General features: G+C 38.3%; 2 protein-coding genes across 6 annotated transcripts in view; both read right to left on the minus strand.

Moving 5' to 3' along the window:
• dpysl3 (dihydropyrimidinase like 3) overlaps positions 1-16,216 on the minus strand; it is a 38,184-nt gene extending 21,968 nt beyond the window's left edge. For 2 of the 4 annotated variants that reach the window (XM_042008701.1, XM_042008700.1), the window contains exons 1-2: positions 15,839-16,216; positions 252-340 (exon numbers count right to left, since the gene is read on the minus strand). In XM_042008701.1, coding sequence (XP_041864635.1) covers positions 252-340; positions 15,839-16,204 — 455 coding nt within the window. In that variant the 5' untranslated portion in view covers positions 16,205-16,216. Of the gene's footprint in view, positions 1-251; positions 341-10,091; positions 10,278-15,838 lie in introns of those variants that run through there. The other 2 variants (XM_042008699.1, XM_042008698.1) reach the window with 2 other exon arrangements.
• A 6,447-nt stretch (positions 16,217-22,663) lies between these two features.
• Positions 22,664-25,959, minus strand: part of jakmip2 (janus kinase and microtubule interacting protein 2) — a 35,199-nt gene continuing 31,903 nt past the window's right edge. Inside the window, exon 23 of one of the 2 annotated variants that reach the window (XM_042009105.1) lies at positions 22,664-24,391. In XM_042009105.1, coding sequence (XP_041865039.1) covers positions 24,290-24,391 — 102 coding nt within the window. In that variant the 3' untranslated portion in view covers positions 22,664-24,289. The remainder of the gene's footprint in view (positions 24,392-25,959) is intronic. The other variant, XM_042009106.1, reaches the window with a different exon arrangement.

The raw sequence follows: 25,959 nt of genomic DNA on the forward strand, positions 1-25,959 counted from the left end.
CTTTGATGTTGGCATCTTATAGTGATGCTAAATCTAGACACACTGAAAGGTATTCAGTACACCATTGCTGGAAAAACAGTGCAGTGCATAAAAACATAAAATTAGGAGGAAATATCTTCCTGAACTTATTGCACTAATCTTTATCCCAAACTCCTGTAGAATCCATCAGGAGCTTTGTGTAAAAGAAGCATTTAAAAAATAGAACAAGATAATAGAAATAAACTTTTTAAAAAGGTGAGTGGAGAACTTACTTAATGAGGCCATCCTCCATGTAGATATCAGCATGAAAGGACTGGTCATCGTTCACAATCCTCCCGCCTTTGATCAGAAGCCTGTCGCTCTGTGAGGAAAATTTGGGGGGAAGGGAGAGACAAGAAGAGGAAGAGGGGAGGGGGGAATAAAATGGTTCATTGCAGTTTTCTTCCAAGAAAGGCTAACAAAACTGTCAGGTAAATATCAGCTCTTTCTGTGCTAAATTTAGAGTCCGACAGTGCTTCTCTTCTTATCTGTAGCTGCATTTGTCCCTCTTTTTTCAACCCAGAGGACATGAACAATGTTTCATTCAGTCATTAAAGGCTGGGCATGTTTGTAACTCTTGTCCCATACAAACACATCACATACAGTTTAGCTATGGACCACACTATCAGGCAGCTTCTCAAACAACGCCACTTATATCTATGTAGACATATTTAACAACCATTAATTGGTATACATTGTGGTACAACTTATTTTACTCTTAACCTAATCTAATATTAAACATGGTGACTTTCTTAAGGAGTGGTGATTTCATCTTTGAAACTGACATTTTGCTGCTGGGAGCAGGGCTGCAGCTGCTTTCAAGCACTGACCAGGGATTAACATCTTATCCAAGTTCATTCTGCATTTGTTATGCAACAAAACCCACTATGGATGTTATGTCCTCAGCATAATCCATTTGGCAAACAGACAAAGTGCAACCACCAACATAGAATGCCTATTATTTTTCCGAGGCAGGAAATGGATCAACTACATGAGATACTAATGACCAGCCTCCAAACATGATGCACTCACACTTCACAATGAAACTGCAAAGCAGCATCCCATCTGAGGAGGCCTACTACATTACATCTCACAACCTCCTCCAACTGGGCGTTGCTGCAGAACCACACAGACATAAAAAACGGGCAGCTTCATCACTCCAGATCAACTCTTGCAGGTCATTGTCACGGCAACAAGCTGCAACATGAAGAGATGCTGGATATGAGGGGAAATTAGGTGTCTGGTGTTGTTGGTTTTATATCTGGTGGAGTGCACCACTGGTTATGGAGCAGGGTGGAGGGCTTCAGGGATAGATGAAACCGTTAGTTGGCATATGGGAAACCAGACAGCTGGTTGGGGGCTTTCTGGGCAAACTGTTAAGCTGATGCTTAATCCACTGAGCACAGGAAGATATCTTGGCACGAGATCTTAGAAAAAAAGTGAAAGCATTATTCAAACAAGAGATTTTGACTAATGATCTATTGAACAAATCATTTAAGTAACCTGACACCCCTCATATCTTGCTACACAGAACTATCCAAGAAGAAATGACCGTATTTGATATGTTGGCATCTTTGATTTTTGAAAGCAGAAATAAAGTGCAAGCAATGAAACTAGAGAAACCTGTAATATTATAGACAGCAGCCACACCTTTTAATATAGACAGTTTTAAGCTTTACAGTGTAATCAGGTGAGTTATGTAAACTGAACTCTGTATAGCTGTTTTGTTGGGAAACTAACTTTTTACTTGTTCATTTCTACAGGGATTTATTGGGGTTCTAGAGAGACTGACACCATTGTAAAAATTCTAGTTTTCTTTTAACTTTGGAACTGACTTGAACTTTTTGTCCCAGAAGTTTCATTTTGCTGACAAGTCATTAATGAAAAATGTTTGTAAAAGATAATTAGCTGCCAGTCTTGGTCATAAACACACATATTTTAATCCTCTCTTGACTGTAAATTCACAAATCAAGCAAGGACCCATTAATTTTAAAAGCTTACTGTTTTAAACCACATAGCTCTAAATTTATAAGACTGACTTCTTCCACTATATTTGATATTTTTCTTTGAGTACACTATTTTTCAAAGTGCATGTTCAACACAGCAGATTTTTCTTTCTACTTAAACTCCTTAATGGTTCATTAACAAAAAAATAATCTTTGAAGTAAATGATTTCTTAATTAAATGAATCAATTTAAAAATTTGGCTTTTGGTTATTTATCAAGAAAAGTAATAATTTGTTGGAATCGGCTTCTCAAATTACTAAAAACCGGGAAGCAAATAAAGTGGAATTAAAGTTAAAATAATTTATTCTAATTTTTTGTGTGTAGAGCCAACTTTAGGAGCAAAAAAAAAGAAAGAGATAAATATTCTTCGGAGACATTTCATCTGTCAGGTTATTGACTGTCTGGTTTCTAATCTATCATGAACAGAATGATTACATTTAGTACAACGATTTTAAGTGTAGTTACAGAGCAACAAATACCAGACGCAACTAGATTTATTTCAAAAATAAAAGTATAAGGTTGCATTCAAAAAGTTCTCCATCATTTCTGCATCTGCACTCTGTTAAAATAGCAGGACTATGTTCCTCGCCCTGCTGAGAAGGAGAGTCATCCATATTTTCCCACCCGCACATGTGTGAAGTGATTTACACTCCTGGCTGTGGACCCAGAGTTTCATCACTGTAATAAACTGCAGTTACTCCTTTGCACAGAAAAGAAAGAAAGAAAAATACAATAATAAGGTTTTAGTTTTAGCTGTAGTACAAAGGATACACGCATAATATCCATCGAGTTCATATACAGTCACAATGTGGGTATTCATGTCTTTCTGTGTGTGTGCGTGTGGTTGTGAATGGTGATGTACGTGGTGATGGAGTAGTGTGAAACTGAGCCCAGAGCCCGCAAGCAACCACACCCTGAGGCAGCCGACAGCGATCAGTGGTTGGAACACGGCACCGGCATGGATCATTCTGCTGAGCTCGCAGCCCTGCAACTGTCACTCATTAACTCAGAGACAATTCAAAACAGAGCAACGCTCAACGCTCTGTGCTGCCTCTTTCAGAAGTTCAAATACACCAACGCAGAACAGGTCAAACAACTGGGCCACAACATGCAATCAACAATACTAAATATCAATTCTTTCCAGCCTCATGTGTTTGAGTTTGTCCTTTTTCTGTCTGTGTATTAGTTATTTTACAAAAGAAACTGCAGGCATCTCTGCTGAGGCAAGTCTCAGGTTCAGGAAGAACAATAAAAGGCTATAAAAGGCCTTACATAAATAAAATGCATTATTTCATCTTGTCCAGCCTGATATAGACAATATACTGAGATTAGTTTAATCTGGCAAAAATATCTTACTGTTGATCGTGTCACATCATAGACATACACTGACCTGGTTCAGGTGATGTACCCTTATACAGTCTTACTTCAAAGCAACTGATACATCTCTTGCAAATCTGGCAAAGGTCAGCTAGTCAGTGGTGAAAATAAAACAATCTGCAGATTCAACCACTGCTACTAGTTAATAAGCTGAAACATCAAACAAACGAGGCTTTGCAGCTTCGCTCTGCTTTTGCATCACTATGAACTAAATTCTTCTGGGTTCTGGACAGCAGGACAGACAAACAAAGCTCCTCTTCTCTATTTCCTGATTTTTTAATTGATTGAAACTCAGTTGTTTTCATCCACTGTATCAGTAAAGAGTTTTTATCTGATTTATAGCACTGCAGTCTGGGGTGTGCCCTCGGCATGGGTGACTCACTGACGTGCTCATACAATCACTTTTACACAGACACGCATCAATTTTTTCATTTTCAGCCGTGTGACTGACAACATGGATGAGTTCACAGTCATCTACCCATCAATAGTTTTCCATATACCGGCGCTCTATCGGTGGGTTGAACAGGACTCATTTCCATTCAGTGGACTGCTAAGATCTATGAGGTAGTCAAACATCTGAAACAGTTTTCACAGAACTTTTTCAATCACACTTCATAACTCTACATGTAGACTTTGTTTTTCCATAAAATCTGTTACAAACAACCTCAAACTGTCACATTTGCCAGGTCTCATGTCATTCAGTCAGAAACAGCAATATGCTGTGTGTGTTATATTCACACACATATGGCCAACATAAGCTGTAAAATCATAATAATGCAACTCTTAGAAACTCTTAGAAATCATTCATCCTGGATTCTGTCAGTCACCACATATGATTTTATTATATACGAGTGGATGTAGAGCAGACATGCAGGAAGTTCTCATATATGCGTTTCATAACAACATTCCCCTCCCTGTGTAAAGCGACTCTTGTGGCTTTGTAACAGTCACATTGTTGGAGTTAAACCATCTGTGCTCTTCTGTGGTCATGGGAATAATCCTGACCATTTGTTACAACATTAACAAGCTGGTATACTATCCACATAATGAACACATGCCACACTCATAATACTGTCTGAGTTTTTGCTTTTAACTGGCTACTATGCTGTTCACACAACCAGTTCACAGTCCCGGACTGGATTACAAAACCACAGCTGCTTCCAGGAGGTAGATTCGGTCAACATCAGAATCAGTGGCAGACTTCTGTCTAATTAACCACTGACACTAAACAGAGGTAAAAACTGTGTAATAGGGTGTTAGCAGCTGTTATAATCCATGTCTCCCTCCTAATGGGACTTAAATTATATTTGTTTATTTATGATTTCACTCATGTCTGAAAACATGTGTATCTACAGTCTTTAACATTTCAGAACAACTGCACACGAATAGAACCACACATCCTAGCTGTTTTGTTCTGTGTCTATCTACTGTTTGAGAATAAAATGCTACTCTGGACATCACAAACTACACCAATCTGCTGATTAGGGAATGTCTGGAATTGTATAGAGCTCCAGATTGGTGTATATTTCTTCAAAGATTTAAACAACAAGAAAATGACCAAGACTGGGGCAAACCAACAAAACAGATGGACTGGTTCTCTGCATTTCCCACAAAAGAGTCTACTAAAATGGACTTTTTGTTATCAACACACAGAATCCCCAACTGTTTTCTATTGGAAATTAATTGAATGCAGTAAATTAAGAACAGAAGGCATCTTAAAATGTAAAACAACCATTTCTGTTCTTGGATTCTTGCAGACCTTCACCAGGCTTTGATGATCAGGGTGATCCTAATACGATCTGACCTTCCAGGGCCACTGACCATGTCTTCATTGGTCGATCATGTTACTATAACAGCACCCACTTTTGCTCAGCTTATTCTGCTTCATCATCAAGACAAGTTACCTTTTTTTGTAAAGCTGAAGATTCCCCTTTGTTTGCATAACAATGGGGAATCTGTCTAATTAAACCCACTTGTGTCTTTATATTATTAACTTTATTTGCAATTATGTCCATTAAAACTCCCCTAACTCCTCACTTTCCTTGCCAAAAACTACATGCAACACAGTAGCTGAGATGTTAAGATATTTAAAAATGACTCCAGTCCAATATAAGGATGGATCATAGCTAACTGAAACATGAAAAAATGCCAGCTTTAGTTTAAATGGCCAGAAATTTGCATGCATATGTGATCCTGAGGGATAAAATCTGTACACAATTGTTGCTAGAGGTTTATGTGCACAAGCTGTAATGTGTGTAACTGTGAGTTAATCTCAAACAGGGACCAATGGAAAGGATTAGTTTAAATGCAAACATCAAGAAATCGCTACAACTGTCTAAAATCTGCTACACAAGATTATAAGTATCAAAAAATGCATTGACTACAAATTTCTTCTGTTAAACTAAGCAGACTAAATGGATGTTACAGACCCGCATTGTTTTGGGAATGTGTGCTTCCAAGAGCTTTTATCTATTTATATATTTTAATGTTTGAAGTCATCGATAAGATCTTTCTACTTGCCTCAACTGGCTTCTCACGAGTGCTGACAAGCTCATCTGTTAAACTCCTACCAACAAAGTGAATTAAAGTTCAGGTGGAAAAAACATCTTGTCATTTTGGTCCTAACAAAAACAAAGCATGCAAAATAAAGTGCCTCTCATAGTACAGGAAACTGTCATTTTCTGTTACACAAGCCAGCGGTAATCAAAAATAGACGGCAGGATGTTGTTCTTGTGTTACTACGCTGATACCCACACAGCTTTTTTCCACTTTCGTCAGACTGGAGAGGGAAGCGCTCATAAAGTGGGATGCAAATGACTAAACAGCCACGGCACGGTGGTTAATTAGCGGAAAGGTCCTGGAAAAACTCCACAACCGCAAAGCAGGTCAAAGAAGTTGAGTGGATATAAGAGACCTCCATTAGCTGTGACAGAGACCCTCATGGGTGGAGGGAGTTGTGGGGAGGCAGGCGGGGACCAGTGGAATAGGGAAGTCATCTTTGAATGTGCACCAGTGCCTCTGCTGCAACCCTGTTGCTTAGCAATCAAAAATATTTACTCTTTAAGCAAAAGTGCACAGACTTTTTTTTTACACTTTCTGGAAAAGTGAAAACAATGAGTCTTATCATCTAAATTAACTATAGAGACCTCTGCCAACCACAGTCAGAGAGAAATCCTGCTTGTCTGGAATGTTGATCTTGTGATAGACTGAGGTAATGTAACCATGTAACCATGACAACTGGATAAAAAAAAACGAGTCAAAAAAACACTATCTGGACTGGACCAGACAGGCTGAATTATAAACTCCTTCGGTCAAGAAGTCTGAATCAGAATCTACGTGTGTGTCAAATCACACAAAAAACCCAACAGAGGCAGCATTTTCCTGCAGCCACAACAGTATATCCGTTGCCATGGTGAATCACACTGCAGCGTCTGGGGTATTTTGTTTGCCCACTTTGCTGCAGCCCGCATGGTGAGGGCAAAGGCTGTTTTGTGGCACGTCAACAGAGGGAGCGGGTTTCACTCCCTGGACACAACGGCTGTCTGCTGGGTCTGTTTCATGCCCACAGATGCTCATTCCAGCTGGAGGGGATTATTGATGACATGTAGCAGCCTGGAACAACACTGAGGCTGCTGTGAGTGGGTATGATGGGAAGAACCACACCTAGAAACCTGACAGAATCACTAGAGCAGTGCGACACATGAAAACAGCTGGAATAGGACGGACATATGAGGGAATAAAGAGAAAAAAAAAGCCTGGATGAGGATCAGGGTTATATAAAACAGAAGCAGGTACACTATTTACTGTAGGGTTCTACATTATAAGTATTTTGGATTTACCCTGGAGTCAATCCCTCCTAATCACTTCACAGTTTAACTTTGTAAAATGTAAATTAAAATCAAAATAAATTTATCTCTAAATACAAAGACAACAAACAAACATGAATCTGAAAAATTTCCTTGGAGAAATGTTTGTATTTTTATCCTTTTTAATCATGCTCACACGGGATTTCAGCTGCTTAACATTTTAACAACATTAACTTTAACATATTACTACTTTTACGTACTATTACATACTTTTTTTAATTAATCCAAATATTTTAAATGGGTGAAACTGGTCAAAACTGGTTGGAATTGCAGGCAAATTTAGTACAGATGTGCAACAGCGCCAGAATACATGCCGAACGGGGTTGCTAAAATATACAAAGCCCTCTAATAATAATAATTATAATAATATTAATAATAGAAAAACAAATGTTTAACATGGGTAAAACTGGTCTGAACTACAGGCCATTTTACCACCAACATTACCAAAAAGGTGTCATCTCAATGGCAGCCTGTGTTGCTCCAAATACTAGAAATTAGTTCTTCTTTTCTTGCATTCATGATTTCCAAAAACAAAAAGAAAAAAAAAAGAAAAGGATTTTATAATTTAATTCTTCAGACCACAATAATTTCTTTTATTTTAACTCAATCCATATGCAATGAGCTGAGGTTCAGAGAAGGCAGTGGTATGGTATAACCTGTATAACTGAATGGTCTGAATGGAAGTGTGCTTTACAAATAAACCTGCCTTGCTATTCTTTTGACAGCGGCCAGCTTTTTTTTCCCTTTTTTTTTTAACATATATCTAATTTGTAGCTATTACCCGACACAAAAGCTGTTTTCTCATGAAAATCTCTACACTGCAACCAAACCCTGCTGGAAAATAGGAGCAGTTCTGTGGTTAAAGTTTGGTTAGGGTAAAGCACAAAATATAGGTAAAGCAAAAGATTATGGTTTTTAAATAACTGCTTTCATGGGGATATTTGTTTCTGTGGTTCGGTCAAAGTTAGAAAATGAATTTGGTCATAAGAAAATAAACGATAACAAACTGATTAATGTCTTGCTTAAGTTAGATTATTTTCTTGACACATCCATCCACCGCAACCCGTTTAACTTGGTTGTTACCTTCATTCTTTTGTTTTGCGTCGTGATTATGGTCACACTGCTTTGTCCCTTCGATACACATCATTTGTGGGCCCCTGCTAAAACCTATGAAACTTCCAGAGCATACAGAAAAGAAATGGATATGTTCTTGCTCTTACTCGCTTAATAAATAAGGAAATAAACTTTGAGTTTGTTGAAGTGAAAATTAAACTTTAATAAGCTGGTATATCCTATCTTGAGGCAGCCAACCTGCACACAGCTTGCTTATCTTAACAATTCAAAGTTACAAAAGCTATGATTTCTTGTCAGGTTATTAGAAGAGAAGACAGAACATCTGCATCTGCCCTTATGATTGTAACTATAGATACATGATTGACATACCGGTAAGTAGTTGACACAAACATCTTTTTATAGCTGCACCCATCCTTTAAGCTAAGAACTGATCAGTTTTCACTGTCTGCTCCTGTAATGACCTTCTCCTCTTGCCTATTTTAGCATATAAGACATGCACATAATGCAAAAGATGCAAAATACAAGATCTCCATACACACATCATCTCAGCTGAGATGAGACAAAGGCTGTCTCTCCCACGGTGAAGCAACACACCCCTGACTGCAGCCTGAGCTGCAACAATGAAAACTAGAAGGCAGGCATTTCAGGCTCTATCTCTCTCTCTCTCTCTCTCTCTCACACACACACACACACACACAGGAGAGGGAGTGGGAGAGGCCGCTCTGCAGTTGTAACACCCACCACCCAGCTGCCTGAAACGCCGGCCTGCCCTGAATTCAACCCCCCACCCTCTATGCTCTGACAGGAGCCTGAATTGGTCCTTCTCTGGATGCAGCTAACCGAGCGCCACTCTACACTACAAGGCTGGCTAATCACAGCTCATCACAAATGGGTGTGTATTCTCCCCCTCCTCAGCTTTCCTCCTCTCCCTCTCACTCTGCTGCAACACAAGCCAAGTCTGTGTAGTCTGCAAAGAGGGGGGCTTCATACTTGACATTAAACTAAATTAGATATGTTGTAGAAGCCATGGATTGATGTAAAAGGAAGACAAACACATCAAAATGTCAGGTCTGCAAATGGGGCCAACATCCCTGGTCAATATCCTCCCATATGGCTAATGGATCAATGAGTGTAAACCAGAAAATCCCAAAAAGGTGGGGCACATTTTTGTAAAAATCTCCTAATTCAATGTGCCACATTCATTTGTGTCTTTTTTTTATTTCTTTTGTGTGTGTATGTGTGTGTGTAATGAATTAATAAGAAATTAAAATGGTGCTACTTTACTGTGCTTATATATAGATTTGCAACAAAAAAAAAAACATCCTAAAGAATGATCTTTTAGCACAATCAGGCCATGAACTTACAGCAGAGCGTCCATCTCCTTCCAGAAATATTTCAGTGATTTTTATCGGCGAGCAGGTTTACTACAAGGAACGGATTCTCTCAACAAAGAAGATGCAGGACACCTTTAAGAAAACGCCTTTTCCCCCTGCCCGGCTGTCGCTATGGCAGCCAGTCATGCCATTTTATTGTGCATAAAATTCTATCAGATATATATAGGCCTATATATGTGAATATTTTCACCGGCTTCCTGTACTCAGACAGATCCAACGTTTTCACATCGAGTTGGTGTTTAATATATTTTTTTATCACGCGGTTTGGCTGAAAACTCAACCCTAACGCAGTGATTTGCAACAGCACGCATCAAAGTTCCTGCAGCCAGTGGAGCAGAAATAACTATTTTACTCACTGTGATCTTTGGGATGTTCTTTTTTCCTTGATAAGACATATTTCTTTGTCCGATTCCACCTCTTAAAACCGAGCTTTAAAAATGCGATAGTCCCTCTTTACGGATGCTGCAGCGGCCCTCGCCTGGATGGGAGCTTTAAGGAATGGTCGCCCCTCTTGTCAGTGCGATGTTCAGTGTTCTCGCAAGAGAAGCGTGTGTGCTCCAGTCGCCCAGCCCCTCCCTCAGAAGGCTCCATTGGAGAGACGCAGTGTCACCGTCTCTCCACTTGAGGGCGCAGTGGAGCAGCTGGAGAACATGAAGCGCCCCTCTGAGCGTATCATGCACTCTCAGTGCGGTCAGCATCCAGTTGTCGTTGGCTGCATTACAGCAATTTCATACGCATGAAGTAGGCAAAAACATATAGAGCCATAATATTAAAAAAAAAAATGCGGAAGTGGCATTTATCAGCATAATTTTATGGCTCATCCTCATAAGCTGGTTTAAAATCCTTTCTGCACCCTAAACAAAAAAATAAATAAATAATAATGTTGGTAATACAAAGTTATTTTGTGTTTTAAATTAAGCAAATACATTTTCTAATCATTACATACAGATTTAGTTGTTTTTGGTTTGCAAAATGTAGCAGCTGTCACACAGCCTGTCTTGCAAACACATACCCCCCCGTTCCCTGTGTGTCCCCACCCAACCATGTGTCTCTATTGTTCGAATCTAAAGTGGACCCCCCTTCACTTGCCACTCCCCTCTTTAGCCTTAATGCAGCCATAATGAGTCTGATGTGCATGTGAGAGCAGGCACTTGAATGAAAGTGGCTATGTGTGTGTGTGTGTGTATGTGTGTGTGTGTGTCTGAGCAGAAACAATAACTAGAATATTTAATTTAGTGTATTTTTCACTTTTGTTTTATTTGTTTGTTTTGCTGTTTATAATATAAGGCTAAAAGATTTTCTGACAATATATTACATTCTTGCAATGTTTGTGTTTTGTTGGAATGACAAGACAATTTAAGAATTTACAGTGTGTAGAACAAATTAAAACAAATGAAGGTGTGTGACTACTCATCATTTTTTTTCTTTGCTCTGGATCCACAAAGACCCAGCGCCTGCATGCTGACATGTCCTTTTATGGCAGCGAGGCATTACTTCAGCATTTCCAGGCCTTGGAAAGCGCATGAAAAACACACTCATATGTTTGCAGGTCCTGCTACCTCTGCAGACTGCATTAACCAGCTGACACTGACAGACAGACAAGAGACTGGCAGATCAAGGATGCAGAAGCATCTCTGTCAGGTCATCAAGACTGCACCAGCAAATCCCCCCCCCCCCCCCCAAATGGCCAGGAAACATCAATATTAATTAAACAGCAGTCATGTTTGATAGCTTCATCCAAGACAACAGATACTGAATAATCATGTTTGCACCCTAGATAATATGTAATGTCTTTTTGTGTACAAAAAAACGGGTTCTGGCAAGCATGGACAAATATGTCCAGAAATGTAGACGTGCATTTTGTAATAACAGTTAGCTTTTATGAATTACACTCCTAAAACACTAAATCCTTTATTTCCCATAACACACTGCAGCACTGTATCAGCTAACTTACGCTCGGGTGTCAAAGTTTGGAGTTAATCCTGACATCTATACTCGATACTTTAAGCAAGCAGTGGGTGCTTTTATTTGGAGAAACTTAGAAATAAAATGTCAGTACATATTTGGACATTTATGTCAATAATTTGTGTGAGAGAGAGACTTATACTTATATAAAAAGAGGAGAATGGGATTTTATCCCAGGACATCTGGCTCACCTCTTTCCATTATTTGCTCCACTGCAGCTGCCCACTGCACTAATTAGCTCACTGGATATAATTATGATCTACAATTATGATCATTATCATTAACTATTGCAACTGCATGCTGTAACAAAAATACACGGTGAAAGATTTAAAGCATTTCACATGATTATTTCTATCTCCCTGAGTGTATAAATTATTTTCCCATGGCAATAAAATAACAATCCTAACAACTGGCAGACAATAACAGCAGTATAATGCATTTTGTAAAACTGAAATGAATTGATATCAAAGTAAGGCTGGTGTGCTTAAAAAATGATGTGGAAAAATAAGTAGTGGATTTCCACAAACAGCAGTTTCACATACATTTTGCATAAACAGGCAGTTTATAATACAAGGTTAATGTTAAGTCTGTGATATCACACAAGTAAGCAAATCCTGTCTCTGCTGTCCACTCAGTGTCCTCAAACAGTTTTCAAATCAAGCAAAAACACATATAAAGCCTGACTTGTGTTGATTTCTGCTGAATCATCGGGTCCCTCAGGAGCTGTAATATTGCAGTTCAGGTTTAGGCCACAAGGTGGAAAACATATTTGCTCCTTACTTTATCTAACTCTAGTGGACTATTACACCTGTTAAAGACAGGATATGGGCTGTATTCAGAACTAAGGTGAGAGAAATATAACACATTTCAGTGATAACATAATTTTTTAAACGAACATGAATGCAGATAAATTATGCAGGATGCATGCACCAGCTCTGTCCTAAACTGTCACCTGCAACAAAGGGGGTCATTAATCGGAGTGGAAACAAGAAATTCAAACCATTTAGGCAAAATGAGAAAAAAACCTGCAAGAAAACATTTGCTCATAGACAGACTGGTTTGGCTTCGATCCATCTCCTATCTGTCTCAACAGGTCTGTCATGAGTCTTGCTGCTGAGTCTACTATGAATCAAAGTTGGAGTCAAATAAAAGATCTATCACCAAGTTAGTGAGGGGGCAGGATGGTTTATTTAATGAATATGTGCCTTTTGTTTCTCTCTCAAGTAAAAGCAGCAGGAAATAAAAAGTACTGACTATGTGTCTTTTAAACAGCTCTCTACTTTCTCTAAAACCTAAAAGCTGAAACAAACTCAGATGTACACCTCAGAACTCAAGTAAAAAAAAAACATACTAACAGACGTGAATTGATTTCAGAGAAATCTTTAACATACTTCATTTACTTAATAAATATATCGGTTCATTTCATAATGTTCACTTCTTATAAAAATCCCTGACTGTTTAAGAATTAGATTTTGTATGTATGTCATCTTCCTTTTGCCTAATGGCCTCTTTCAACTCACAGCCAAATTCCTTGTGTGTGAGAATATGTATGTGTGTGCGTTTATGTGTATAAGTTCATTACAAAGCCATAGACAGAATGCGTCATCAGTTTTGATGCCCAAGAGTGATCTCAGTGTGAAGATAAGGAAAATTAATTAACTTGTTCAGAGTAAGCACCATTGAATACTGCAAATCATTAGTCTCCTTTATCCCTAAATAATAAAAGGAATTGACATGAAAAGTACGTGTACCAAAAGTACAGGTGTTTTTAGTGTCTGATATAAATACAATTTACCAAAACAGTTTGCATATTTAAAAACAATTTGATATGAACTATGGTAAGTTTGTATGTTGTTAAACTGCCTCTAGCACTACATGACAGCACCTGGGTCCAACTGGACTCAAAGCAGTCTATCACTTAATTATGACGTCCCATCTTGTTTGAATTCTTGCTTGTGTTGTTCTTACTCTCAAATGTAAGTTGCTTTGGATAAAAGCGTCTGCTAAATGACTGTAGAATAGAATAGGTGCCACCATGTTTCCGACCTTTTTTCACTCATAATACAGAAGTAGAAAGAACAGTTTGAAAAACATGAAAACACGGTTATAATGCAGGTTTTAATTAAGGATAAGAATTAATTATACTTGTCATCAAATTTAGTTTTTGATCTAGTTTTTACCACAATGATTGCAAATATATCATTACTTTCCTTTGTTTGGTGTCTCTCTCCGTGGTGCTGAAACATTAAAACAAATCATCTTATTTCTCTGCATGGTTGTCAGCACAGACCATAATATACCATAACTCTGTAATGCTGCGTTAAATGTTTGCATTATTTTCTGCCACAGATTCCTAAAGACTTCCAGTATAGCTGCAAAAATATCTTATAAATGAACTCACCCATTATTACCTGTGTCTACATCTTATGGCCATACAATGAAAGAAATTTAATACATTGAAAGAAATGCAGCAGGAACCACATAATACTACAGCAGACACACCCAGTACAACAACTACTTATCAACCACCTGAAAGTACACCAACAATAACTCTCACTGCAACATTATACTCAAATACTCCAAACTACAGTTATCAAGATTATATTGAAATACTTTTAACAGCCCTCTGTTTCAGGACAAATTCAAATTTATTTCAGGTCTGAACTATTACAGTCAATTATGTGTACACGAAAAGTAATAATAATAAAAAGAAAACATATATATTAGTTATATAGTACTTTCCTAAAGTTACAAAGCTCTCTAAAAGAAAGGATAAAGTAACTTAGATGCGATGGAAATTCACAATACAATGAAATACAGTAATCAAGGCAAGAATAAATAAAAACCATGTGGAATATTTTTAATCAGCAAATATTACTTCTAGATTCATAGCACCCTGAGTGATTTTATTTGTAATTATTAGGCTGTAAGATTATCAACAGAACTGAAAGAATTTGGGCAACCTAAGCGAATGGCCTCTGGCTTAACATTATTGAATTTAAGCTAATTTCAGGCCATCCACGACTTAATGGCAGAAAGAAAAGCTGTGACATGCAAGGCTGCTGTGGGATCTGTGGGTTATATCAACAGGTTCAGCTGAGTGTCATCAGCATTAAAACGCTTATTTACATTATGGTCTTTAATAAGCTGACCAAGAGAAAGGATGTAAATAGAGATCAGAAGGGGGCCCAGGACAGAGCCTTGTGGTTCACCATAAGTCAGACAAACTGTTAAGGAGGTAAAGTATTAAAAAATGTAGGTTAGTTCTTTAAAATTAATATTTTGCTTTGTGATTGGATTGTTTTTGCCCTAATTTATATTATTTGAGTACACTAGCTGTGTATTTTATCTGTTCTGAATGTTAGATACATGCACTTAGCTATTAAGAAGAACTTCCTTTAAACCCATTTTTTCTACTTACAGGCTACTGATCACATTTCTCAAATTTATTTGTATTACATTCTCAAGCCAGTGGGATTTGAGCTTGTGTATTCAGCAGGCTTGCACCATACAGTCACATAAAAATAGCACATCAAGAAGAATGTGCAAGCAGCACTTGTTGCCCCCCTCCCTTTATTTATCATGCTACGATTCTTAACAGTCATGCTCCCTGCCCTTCAGCAGTGTTTCCCAGTTTTCTGCTCTACTTTCTTAACCGATACATCTAATTTTATTTTACTACCATGCATCTTCAAAACCAATTTCTTTAGAAAAAAAAGTTTAGTTTTATGTTTCATTAAACTGTTCAATAACATCTTTGTTGTGTCAAGATTTGGACACAAGATCTAACAGTCTTATCCTAGTTTCTGTTCATTTTGGTAGTATAGGATGTCCTATTAAGAGTCCCATGTATAATTGAGCTCCTAAATGCACTTGGCTTAAATCCAGCCTCTCCTAGATGAATATACTGTAAACTCTAAGTACAGTATATGAATGATGGACAGTTTGTGAATTACTGGCTATTTAGAGTTTGCACTCATCCTAATTGCCTTTTCAAGGGCTTACTAAAAGTAACATCAGAATTCATATTTGTCCAACATTAATGCTATTTTTCCCCTGCATCTTTTAGTCATCATTAGCCCAAATGAAAAGTCTACCAAAATAGTAAGAGACGAAAAATGCAAGTCAGTCCCCTCACCTTCTCATCTTCGAGGTTCTGCAGCACTTCTTTACCTCTGCTGACTCTGATGTCGACTTGAGTCGAGTCTTTCCATCCCTGGCTATCTGCTGCAGGACTTTCCACACCAGCAGGGCTCTTGTCGCCTCTTACCGTGCTCGTCTCTTCCTGGTGGGTCTCTCGCTTGGCGGTCCTTGGGGTTCGAGACCCCTTCTGCCCGACGCTGAGGGCATCAAAGTCTATGGTTTTACTCTCAAAGGCGTCCTCGACGCTGCAGAACAAGCCGCCGTATTTCTGCCGGGGAGTCTGGTTGGCCGAACCGGGTCGGGCGAGATAAACCGGTAGGTCGTCCTCTTCTTTCTGCCAGTTTCCCCTCCGCTCTGCCATGGTGGAGTCCCTCTGCACGAGTGACCGAGAGAGACTGTGAAACTAGTGCTGAAGTGTTGTCTCTTTGGGTATATGTGTGTGTGCGTGTTTGTGTGCTAGGGAGCAGTAGTGGAAATAAGGCCAGAGGTGGCACTGTGGCAGTACCTGAGGTTTTTTGTAGAGGTAAAATAATTTTGTACCCACCTTCTAGTCTCAGAGAGCGAGTATAGATCTGTTTGGGAGTCCCTGCTGTATTGGAATCCCTGTGTGAGCAAACTGATCTGTATAGACTGTAACTTAAAGCCAATTAATAAACCTAAATAGTAGTTTTTAACAACTATATGTTCTAGTTTGCCAAGGCAGTTGTCAAGGTTAACTTGAGTTAAGGTAACAGGTGTCCAAGTCTTTGTAGTCTGTCGCTGTCCTTTCAGCACTTATGAAAGTGTCTCAAAACACAACTCTGAACCGGTCTCCAAACTCCCAAGCGCTAGTTTGGCCCTTCAGCAGCGACACTTTGGTGATTACTGACGCCAGCACAAATGAGACAAGATCCTGTCAGCAGCGCGGGAGACAAGCAGCTTCCAGGCAGCAGGTCTCAAACTGAGACTGCTGAGTCCAGAGGGTTGGGAAAACAGGAGTCAACACAACAGAGACACTCAGTAAACAGGAATGCAATTATGTAAGAGCCAAATATCATCAGGTTTAACAAGGTGAAGAGAGGTCAAAATTAGAATATGTTTGTTTTGCATAAAACATTTTTTCTAATTCATGAAAGAAGTCATACAAAAAGTCTGAAAAATGGAGGAAACTGGAACATCACATAAAACACAAGTCCCTGATGTGTGATAAAGCACATGTGCATAAAGTAAAAATTCAGTCCCCTGCCTGGAACAGTGGGATGGCTACTGTTTCACAGAGAGGTGGAAAGATTGGTAGAAACGTTCATCAGCTGAATTAGAAATACCACCCAGCTGCCTAAGAGATGTGGATATGTGTGTGTGTGTGTGAGAGAGAGAGTGAGAGAGAGAGCGAGAGAGTGGGGGGGCTCTCAAGGTCATTCACACCCTAGGCAAAAGTGAAGTCAACAGGCCACATCTTCAGGTGTCATCTAACAAGTTGTCATCGCTGAAATTAAGCCAGGCAGGAGGCCACTTCATGGAGCAGGGCAGCCACATGCTCATTCATTCCTACAGCACAACTCCTGCTAAATTAACCATTTCAGGTATGGCAGTCAAAATAACACTATTACATAAAAACAATTTGAAAAAGCAAAGACTGGAGCAACATTAGTAATATTAGAATTCAGCTCTGTACAGTAGCAGCTGTACATGTATCTATCAAAGAAAGTTAAAATGTACAGAAGAGAGAAAAGAATGACTGAAGAAGCTCTTTTTTCCACACATCCTCTGCTGAATACTGCTGTTGCAGTTCTTGTGATTCTATTAGCATCTTATGCAGCAACTTGTCAGGCCAGCAGGAATTTCCTCTCATATGAAAATGATTAAAGCACCAGGGTTTAAGAAGATGCCACAAGAGCCTGTGTCTCTCTCACCCTTTCCTTCGATATGTTACTTGAACTTCTATGGCAAATAATACCGAAAAACACGGATAAATAACTGACATCTGCTTTACATTTTCACCTTTAAAAAGCAGTTTAATGTTTGTATTGCTTGCACACAAGCTGACACCAGTCAGTTCAGCTGACTTGGAAAGAATGAAATATTATGTGAAAGAACAAGGACAGGACTCAAAGGCTTGTGTAGAGTATGTTTGTCTTGAAGCGTGGCCTGTTTCCAGTTATGGGACATAGCTGTAGACTGGGAGGCAGTGGGGAGTAGTCTGACTTTACAAGTCAGTAGAGTCATGAGAGAAAACAACAAAACCATTAGTAAGTTATTTATCTTAGATAGAAAGTAGTTCTGCTCAAACAGAATTAAAATTTATTATCCCTGTGTTAAGACATGAAGCTAGCATGCCGTAACTCTAACAGGATATTGTTCTGAACTAATGAGGCTTTTAAAGCAATGACAGCCAAGCTGGAACAATAAAAATGGATGCAAGCTTGGCCACCCAATAAAAACTGATGCCCTGTATGCTCTACTGTTTCCACTGGCTTAAATGTACATTCATTCGGGCATGATGGGTTGATGGCAGATAGGACAGAGTTTGGCAAATTCACGCCCACTGGTTTTCATGGATTTGGCACAACATGCCTCACAGCGACTGGGACCTTTAAAGAAAGAGGTAAGTGGGCCACCGTTCCACAGAAAAGTCGACAGGATTTAATTCAAATGTTGCGCAGTAATGCAGAAAGTCTGGCAAGCAGCCAGCAGGTCTGCATCAAGTGAGTGTTTTTTCATGAAAAAATTAAAATAATGACTTTGATTTAAGAAGGTATGAACTGAAGAGTGACCTCATAAGAAAATGAGAGTAAATTACATCCATGAAGCAAAACAGAACAGTGTTTCATGGTCATTTCCTCAGTTTGTAATGTAATTGAGAAACAGAAAATTAACAGCAACAGTGGAGGTCAAGCTGAGGTCTGGAGAAACCACCCCTGCCCCACCCCATCACCAGAGGCTGGAAAGGTTTAAAAGTCAATACATAAAACAAGCCTGATACATTTTGGAATTAATACCTATGGACATACAAAGACAAAACAAAACTTTAAGTGAAAGGCCCTCCTTTGACTATTAAATAAAGAAAAATTTTGTTAATAGAAACACCCCTTCAGCTGTGATGCACAGAAGTAGATGGATCATGGTTTGGGCTTGTGATTGCACATGTAATCCTGAACATTCCCTAAATCTACAAAGCACCTCCTCAAATAGTGCAGTATGAAGGTGTTGTCATGGCACATCAACAAAAAAAAATCTTTATGCTGAAAAGGGACAAAAACTAAAAGTGTTACTGTAGTCGCACCAAGAAGCAAATACAAACAGAAGACTCTTCATAAAGGTTGTCACTCACTAGTGACCATGTAGGCTGCTTAAAAAATAAAAATTGAAGTAATAAAAAGAATCCTTGCTTTAATTATTAATGGAATGTGTCATCTTTAACTTGTCTTACCTCCTTGGCTATTGTCACCAAAGAGTATTTTGATAAAGAGTACCTAAACTTTTCACTCTATGTAGAAATTGAAGAAAGTGCCCTGCACAATCTGTCCTCCTACCTTATTCTCCATCTGTGTATGATAAAAAGTCAGTACGTTGTATTTAAAACCACCAGCAAGTCAAAGTTGGAGAAATGCTTTTGCAAAAGTCTTTCTCATTCCTGCTTTGTCCAGCAGCGATGCTGTCAAACAGAGAGTTAAATAATTTTTTAGCAATGCTCTGATAAAACACAACCATATCTGGTGAATTCATAATCAAATATTGAGGAAAATAGAAGATAAGAAATACAAGCTAATTGAGTTTAACTGTTTGTCTTAAACAAACACTCTGAGGGTTGCCAGTATACTTGTAGGTCCCAAGGGTATGACATGTCGAAATGTTACTTTTTTCACCATTTGACATCAAACCTACTGCACAATATTAAGGTCAAACCTAACAAATGTACTTTAGATTTTGAAATCTCTTGTTCTTTTAACATGGTCAAATTAAGTTGCCATGGAGACCGTCATCCCAATTTTCTGTTACATTCTAAATATATAATTTTATCCTCAGCATACCAAATATGTAGAACTTTTTTATTTAAACTAACATGAGTTGCCAACTTTTGTTATTCACAACAGCAGAGAGCAGCAGCATGAGGTGGCGTATCTGAAGGCCCATGAGCCTGCTGGAGAAAAAGAATAGAGTCAAAGCTGCAGGAGGAAATGCATCTCTGCTGTTTAATGGGTTTCATTACGCTGTGTGTGTTTCCCTTTTTATACTTAAAATAAATCTCTGGATCTTTTCTTCTACTTTAAAAGAACACTGTACTTTGAATTAAAAAAATATCTTTACCTCTGTTTGTGGATGCTTCACCCTCACAATAAAAAGGGTTAGGGGGAGAGTTGCCAGTATGATTATTGGAGTCAGTGTTGCTAAGCAGCTGAACACAGCAGACCGGGCAGCTGCATCCGCCTGGGAGGGTTTGTCTGGTGTTATACTGCAGTTGAAATAAGGTTAAAGAGCCTCTGAGGATGGATGTGCCGTCATTTCAATTTTGTATCCCCTACATTGGGGCAGGCTTTTCAACAGTCGAGCAGGGTTTTCCATGTTATCTGGGATGACTCATCATTTCACCATGACATTTAAACTGTCCAACTCCTCTCCAACATGTCCCATGAACTTTTGCAAATGCATTTTTTTTTCTTTAACATAACAAACATGTCATCAAAAAATTTGCAGAATTAGTGTAAAATGTAGAAAAACACACTAACTCGTTTCAAAGACGGTTTTTCTTTCACTTCAAACTTTATTTTTCCTTTTTTTGTAGTGATTGTAGAGGGCAGTTATTCAGTCAGTACACACACGACCTCTGTGTGAGTGGTGAACGGAGGACAGATAGAAGGGTTTTTATGACACACATCCGTTGGCAGGGCTCATCTAGCAACAAAACCAGGCTTGACCTCTGATCTCAAACTGGCTTGGCAAGGATAGTAAGCGGAAAGACAGGCTGTTATCCTGGAAAGACAGTCACGTATCGCTTGGAAAAAACGAAAGAAAAAAAAGTTTAATGAGTTTGTGTGATGATTGAAGCCTTCAGTGTGAGGTTTATATACCACAACACTAAGCTCTATGACTGAGCTGATAGTTGGCGAATAAAATGAAGCACAGAAACATTTTTTGTCCATTTTTGTCATGTAATGGTAATGTAAGACTCCTCTGCCCCTGATGTTTCTGCCTATTGATTATTAGAGAAACACCAGATGCAAGAATAACTGTAGTAACCAATAATGTAGTAAAAGCCAGTAACGTAATGAATCTGGCTATTGTAAATACAATAAAGCCAATAGTGTAATAGCTTTACAATAAAATAATAACATTTTGCCCATAATATAACACATTATACAATCAGTTGGTTATTGACCTAGCATGAAAAACATTCTTTGAAAATGTAATAATGACAGCCAATAATGTAATAATGCATAAATAAGACTGCATTTCTCAGAAAATATAAGATTTTTCTTTTTTTGTACAGTTTGCTTATCAAAAATGGGTATGATTACATCATTGGCCATTATTACATCATTGGTTACTACGTTAACTATCAGCAGCCACAGCAGCTAGCCTATTTTCATCTTCCTGAGCCCAACAAAACAGCCCTCTGTTAGCGGGGGACAAATGATGACAGCTGTTAATTGGCACTGACAGGAGTCAGCATCAATAAAGTGCAACAAAAGTAAAATGATTCTTATAATGTCAAACTAAGGAGTTTGGAGAGAACTGAAAAAAAAAACAAAAAACTGGACACATAAAAACTTTAAATTTTTTTTTAAAGAATTCTCTTTAAAATAGTGTGAAATGTTTTATAGCATGAATATCTAATAAATCACTGGATCAATCATAATAATAGAATTCCATCCATCTATTTTTGCTTAATTCTATTGCAGTGATGTGGTCAGGCTGGAGCCTATCCCAGCTACTGTTGGGTGTGAGGCAGGTTAAGCCTCGGTAGGCCAGCACAGAGAAGAAGCTACTCTCACTAAGAAACCAGCATGTTTTCAGACTGGGTGATGTGCACTGGGCCAGAATGCAAACTCCACACAGAAAGACCAGTAACCAGTAACCGTCGTACTCGGAGGCAACAAAATAAATATGGGTCCATAAGAAATATTACAAATAAAGATATTTTGGCTTTCTTTATTCTTTTACTCTGAATGTACAAAAAAAATTGAATACTAACAATAATAATAAATAATAATAAAATAACTGGGGGGTAATAAATGCTCTGTTTCAACACAAAAAACTATTACCAACGATCGCAATAAAGATGTGAAAATCGGAACTCTTTAAGATCAAAAACCATCAATCTCTTTCTCCAGGTTAAAGTTTTTTTTACATTCTGGTAAATAATCTAAATTAGATCATAAGGATGAATTTTATTCTTACTGGAAGACAGATGAACAGTACTTAAAGTAATAAAAACAAAATAAATAAAACAAAATTATACATAATAATGTTTGTAATAATTAATGATGATTATTACAATGATTATTCATTATCATTTGTTAATTGATAATGAATAATAAAAAAAGAACATCAGTGCACAAAAAGGGGAAAGTGCATTTAAGGCAACTGCCACTTTAGCTCAGTTAGCACAAAAACAGCATCAGTCATTCCCCTTGTTAAACTGAAGTAAATGGTGTGGGCTGTAAGTTACTGTCAGCTATTTAATGAGACCCCACTGTGAAGCTCGGGCTGTGGATGGAGCCACAGGAACAGACTGATGGCAGATACTCGTGTTCAGGTACACAAGCACACCAAGCTTGTAAATATTTCAGTTTCTGGCTACAGTTAGCATCACAGGAAGAGAAGTGGAGCAGGTGTACTGTTGCATTCACTTTCTACTGTTTCAGTTTTTTTTTTTTTTAAGAAGTGGACCCCTACATGTCTGGAAGTATTTAGTGAAAGAAGATTGTTAGTATCAAACAAGTTTTGATTAGTTAAAAGAAAACAAACATGTAAAAAAAAGTGCACAAGAGAGAAGCTGCAGTATTTTTGAGATCAGGGTGGATTTAAAACTCAACTTATGGATTTTCTGACAGTAAATTATGGTCAACATAACAATTCAGCTGGAGTTTGAACCAGAACTGATGCAAACACCAGCCTGAAAATACAGTATTTACAAATCTAAAGGGCAAATTGGTGAAACCAGCACCCCCTGGTGGTGGAACCGAGCATCACATATTATACAGAATAATAAATGCAGTACAATGAATGTGGACGACTGGTGCAGGAAAAAGAAAAGGGGGAGGCAGATATTTCATTTTCCACATTCATTTTCCAATTACTTTTAGTTGTAAATCTTTAATAAATAAAGCTCATCCTTGCAGCAATCACCACAATGAAACAAAGCAATTTATATCCCTTTTTAAAAAAACTGCCAAGTAATTCAACTGTTCAAGCTGCATCAGAGAGTAAAAAAAAGTGCCACTATTCACAAAAAATAAAGAGGGAGACTACAGGTAATAATTTAGATATATATACACATATTAACAATGTTTATATTACATTACTGACCAGGGATTTTTTAATTTTCTTTCTGTGGAAATATTAAGAATCTGAATGGTGGGAGTTGTATAAAAAAAAAAAAAAAGCAGAGTGAAGCTTTTACTGTCTGCTGGCTTTTGAGAAAAGTGAAGAAGCAGTTCAACAGTTTAGTTTTGTTTCACATGGAGATCCAGGTCGAGTAGAACGGATCAAAGCGTCATTTCTTTCTTTAAATCTTTCTTCAATGAAGTCTATTATCTGCATCCAGTGGCGATATGTCAACCTGAGCGTCCCATATCCCCCTCCAGTGTCTGCAGTGTCGGTCTGCCGGCGAGCTCAAGCAGTCTGTGAAAGCACCATTCTGTATAACAGCGATGGCAGGCCAGGCAGTGATACACCGTGTCCCGAATGTTCTTTTTAATTATGTGAGACCAGCACTGCTCCAGCGGCCTCTGCACACATGGGCCCTGAGTTGGCTTAATTCTGCTCACCGATTGGCTGCATTCATGAAGATCCTTCTGACAGATTCAGACGGAAATGGAAAGAAGAGAAAAAGAGGAGAGGCTGTGGTCTGGTGGTTTGTTTTCCTCCATGTTTATGAGTTCCCTGTTTGTTTATGTTTCCACTGTGCCTGAATGATGGTGGATGGCATATTATAACCCTGCATGGCAGAGAGAACATTTCCCAGCCTTTGGTTCAGATTTGTCCAAGCATGTGTGTTTGCATTTGCATGCATCCATATGTGCATGCTTGCTCATAAACTGTCGCGATATATGTGTGTGTTCATGTGCCGCTCCTTCAGCATGTGACAGTATTCTCAGCTGTTTGGACAAACATTTGATGTCCAAAAATATCCTGGGCAGTTTCTAAAGAATACAAACCAATTTAAAAAGGAAAACATAAGAAGTGACATCTAATTTCTGAACAGGCCAACAAAAAACATATGCACCGTCAGCGGTCACTGATGTCATGAAGTTAGCAGGCACTGCGACACACTCCGTTCCCAGCTTGTCCAGAAAATAAAATAAACACTGCAGTCACAAACAGGATCTTCAAGCTGACACACGACCTGAAAAGAAAAGAGAATCAAGAATTATGAAGACTTAGAATAAAGAAAACTACTGTTTGACACAGAAAATTGAACATACAACACATTTAAAAATATTTAGGCATAAACATGATCTGACTTGTGCTTTTTTTCATAGACTTTCGTCTCTTTATTCTGCTTTTATTCATGTGCTGCATCTATTATCAGCTAAACATGGAGCTGTTTTCAGTTGGAAACCCACCGTCCAACACACAAGTGACAAATCTTAGTGAGGTTTCAGGACAGTACAACTTGACGACTGAACAAGCATGGCTTGTTTGTTGCACCCTGCTTATGTTTGCAAAGTTACATTTAAAACAAATCACGTCTAGAACAATCTCCTTCAGACAGACAGGACCAGAGTAGAGATATTTGGTCATAATGAAAAGTGAAAACCAAACACAGCATATCAGCACAAACACCTCATATCAACTGTCAAACATTATAGTGAAGGGATGATGATTTGACCTTTGTTGTTTGCAGATGCGGGACCTGGACACCTTGCTGTAATTGACTGGATTGTAAAATCCTCTGTATACCAAAATATTCTAGAGTCATTTGTGAGTCCTGTCTGACAACTTAAGCTTGGCTGAAATTAAATCACGCAACAGGACAATAAACCCAAGCACACAACTGAATGACAAAAAAAAAAAAAACTCAAGGCCTCTATCTGATTAAGAGCTGTGCATAAATGAGTGTCTGCAAACCTCAATGAACTAAAACAACACTGTAAAAGTAGGTCAAAATTCCTCTAAAACTACTCCAGAGGTCGATGATGATGGCTAAGCTTTTGTCTCTGATGGAGAAAACGTCCCACCCCATGCAGGACTTTTTTACAACACTGAGCAGCTCCTTCAGTAACAGACTGCTTCACCTGCGGTGTGTGAAGGAGAGACCGCATGTACTTCCTTCCTGCTGCTGTCAGACTCTACAATCTGCACTGCTCCCAGTAGCCACACAGCCACAACCGAAAACCACAACACACAGACATGCAACATCAATACTCTGCAATAATGTAAATTCATTTTGTATGTTTTTTTTACATAGACTTCCATATAGATTTCTTATATAGACTTTTTTATCTAGTTTTTGTTCAGTACAGTTTTTCGTTCGTATCTCTGTAATGCTGTTTTTTGCACTTGTTTTACACTATCACCTTTGCTGCTGTAGCACTGAAATTTCCCCACTGTGGGACAAATAAAGGATTATCTTATCTTATCTTATCTACATAAACTTAAGATCTTCTAAGGACTAGCAGATGTTTATAATTATGGCACAACAAATATTATAACTGGAAAAGTGAGTGCTTTCATGTTTTTTAACATAAACATTAACTGCTTGCTATTTTCCTAGGAGTCCATAGCATTGAAAGCTGTTTCAATATGCCTACCATTACTGCCTCATCTGCAAGCCACTTTGCCACCCCCCTTCTTCCTTTACTGCTTCTGACTTTATTACATGTCATGTTGACATGAAACTGATGCTGCTTTTTACGTCTACACTTGGAAAAGGAAGGAAGGTCCTGAACAGAGTAATCCTGCCACATATAA

This window comes from Melanotaenia boesemani, chromosome 15, assembly GCF_017639745.1.
Source record: "Melanotaenia boesemani isolate fMelBoe1 chromosome 15, fMelBoe1.pri, whole genome shotgun sequence".
Taxonomy (NCBI): domain Eukaryota; kingdom Metazoa; phylum Chordata; class Actinopteri; order Atheriniformes; family Melanotaeniidae; genus Melanotaenia; species Melanotaenia boesemani.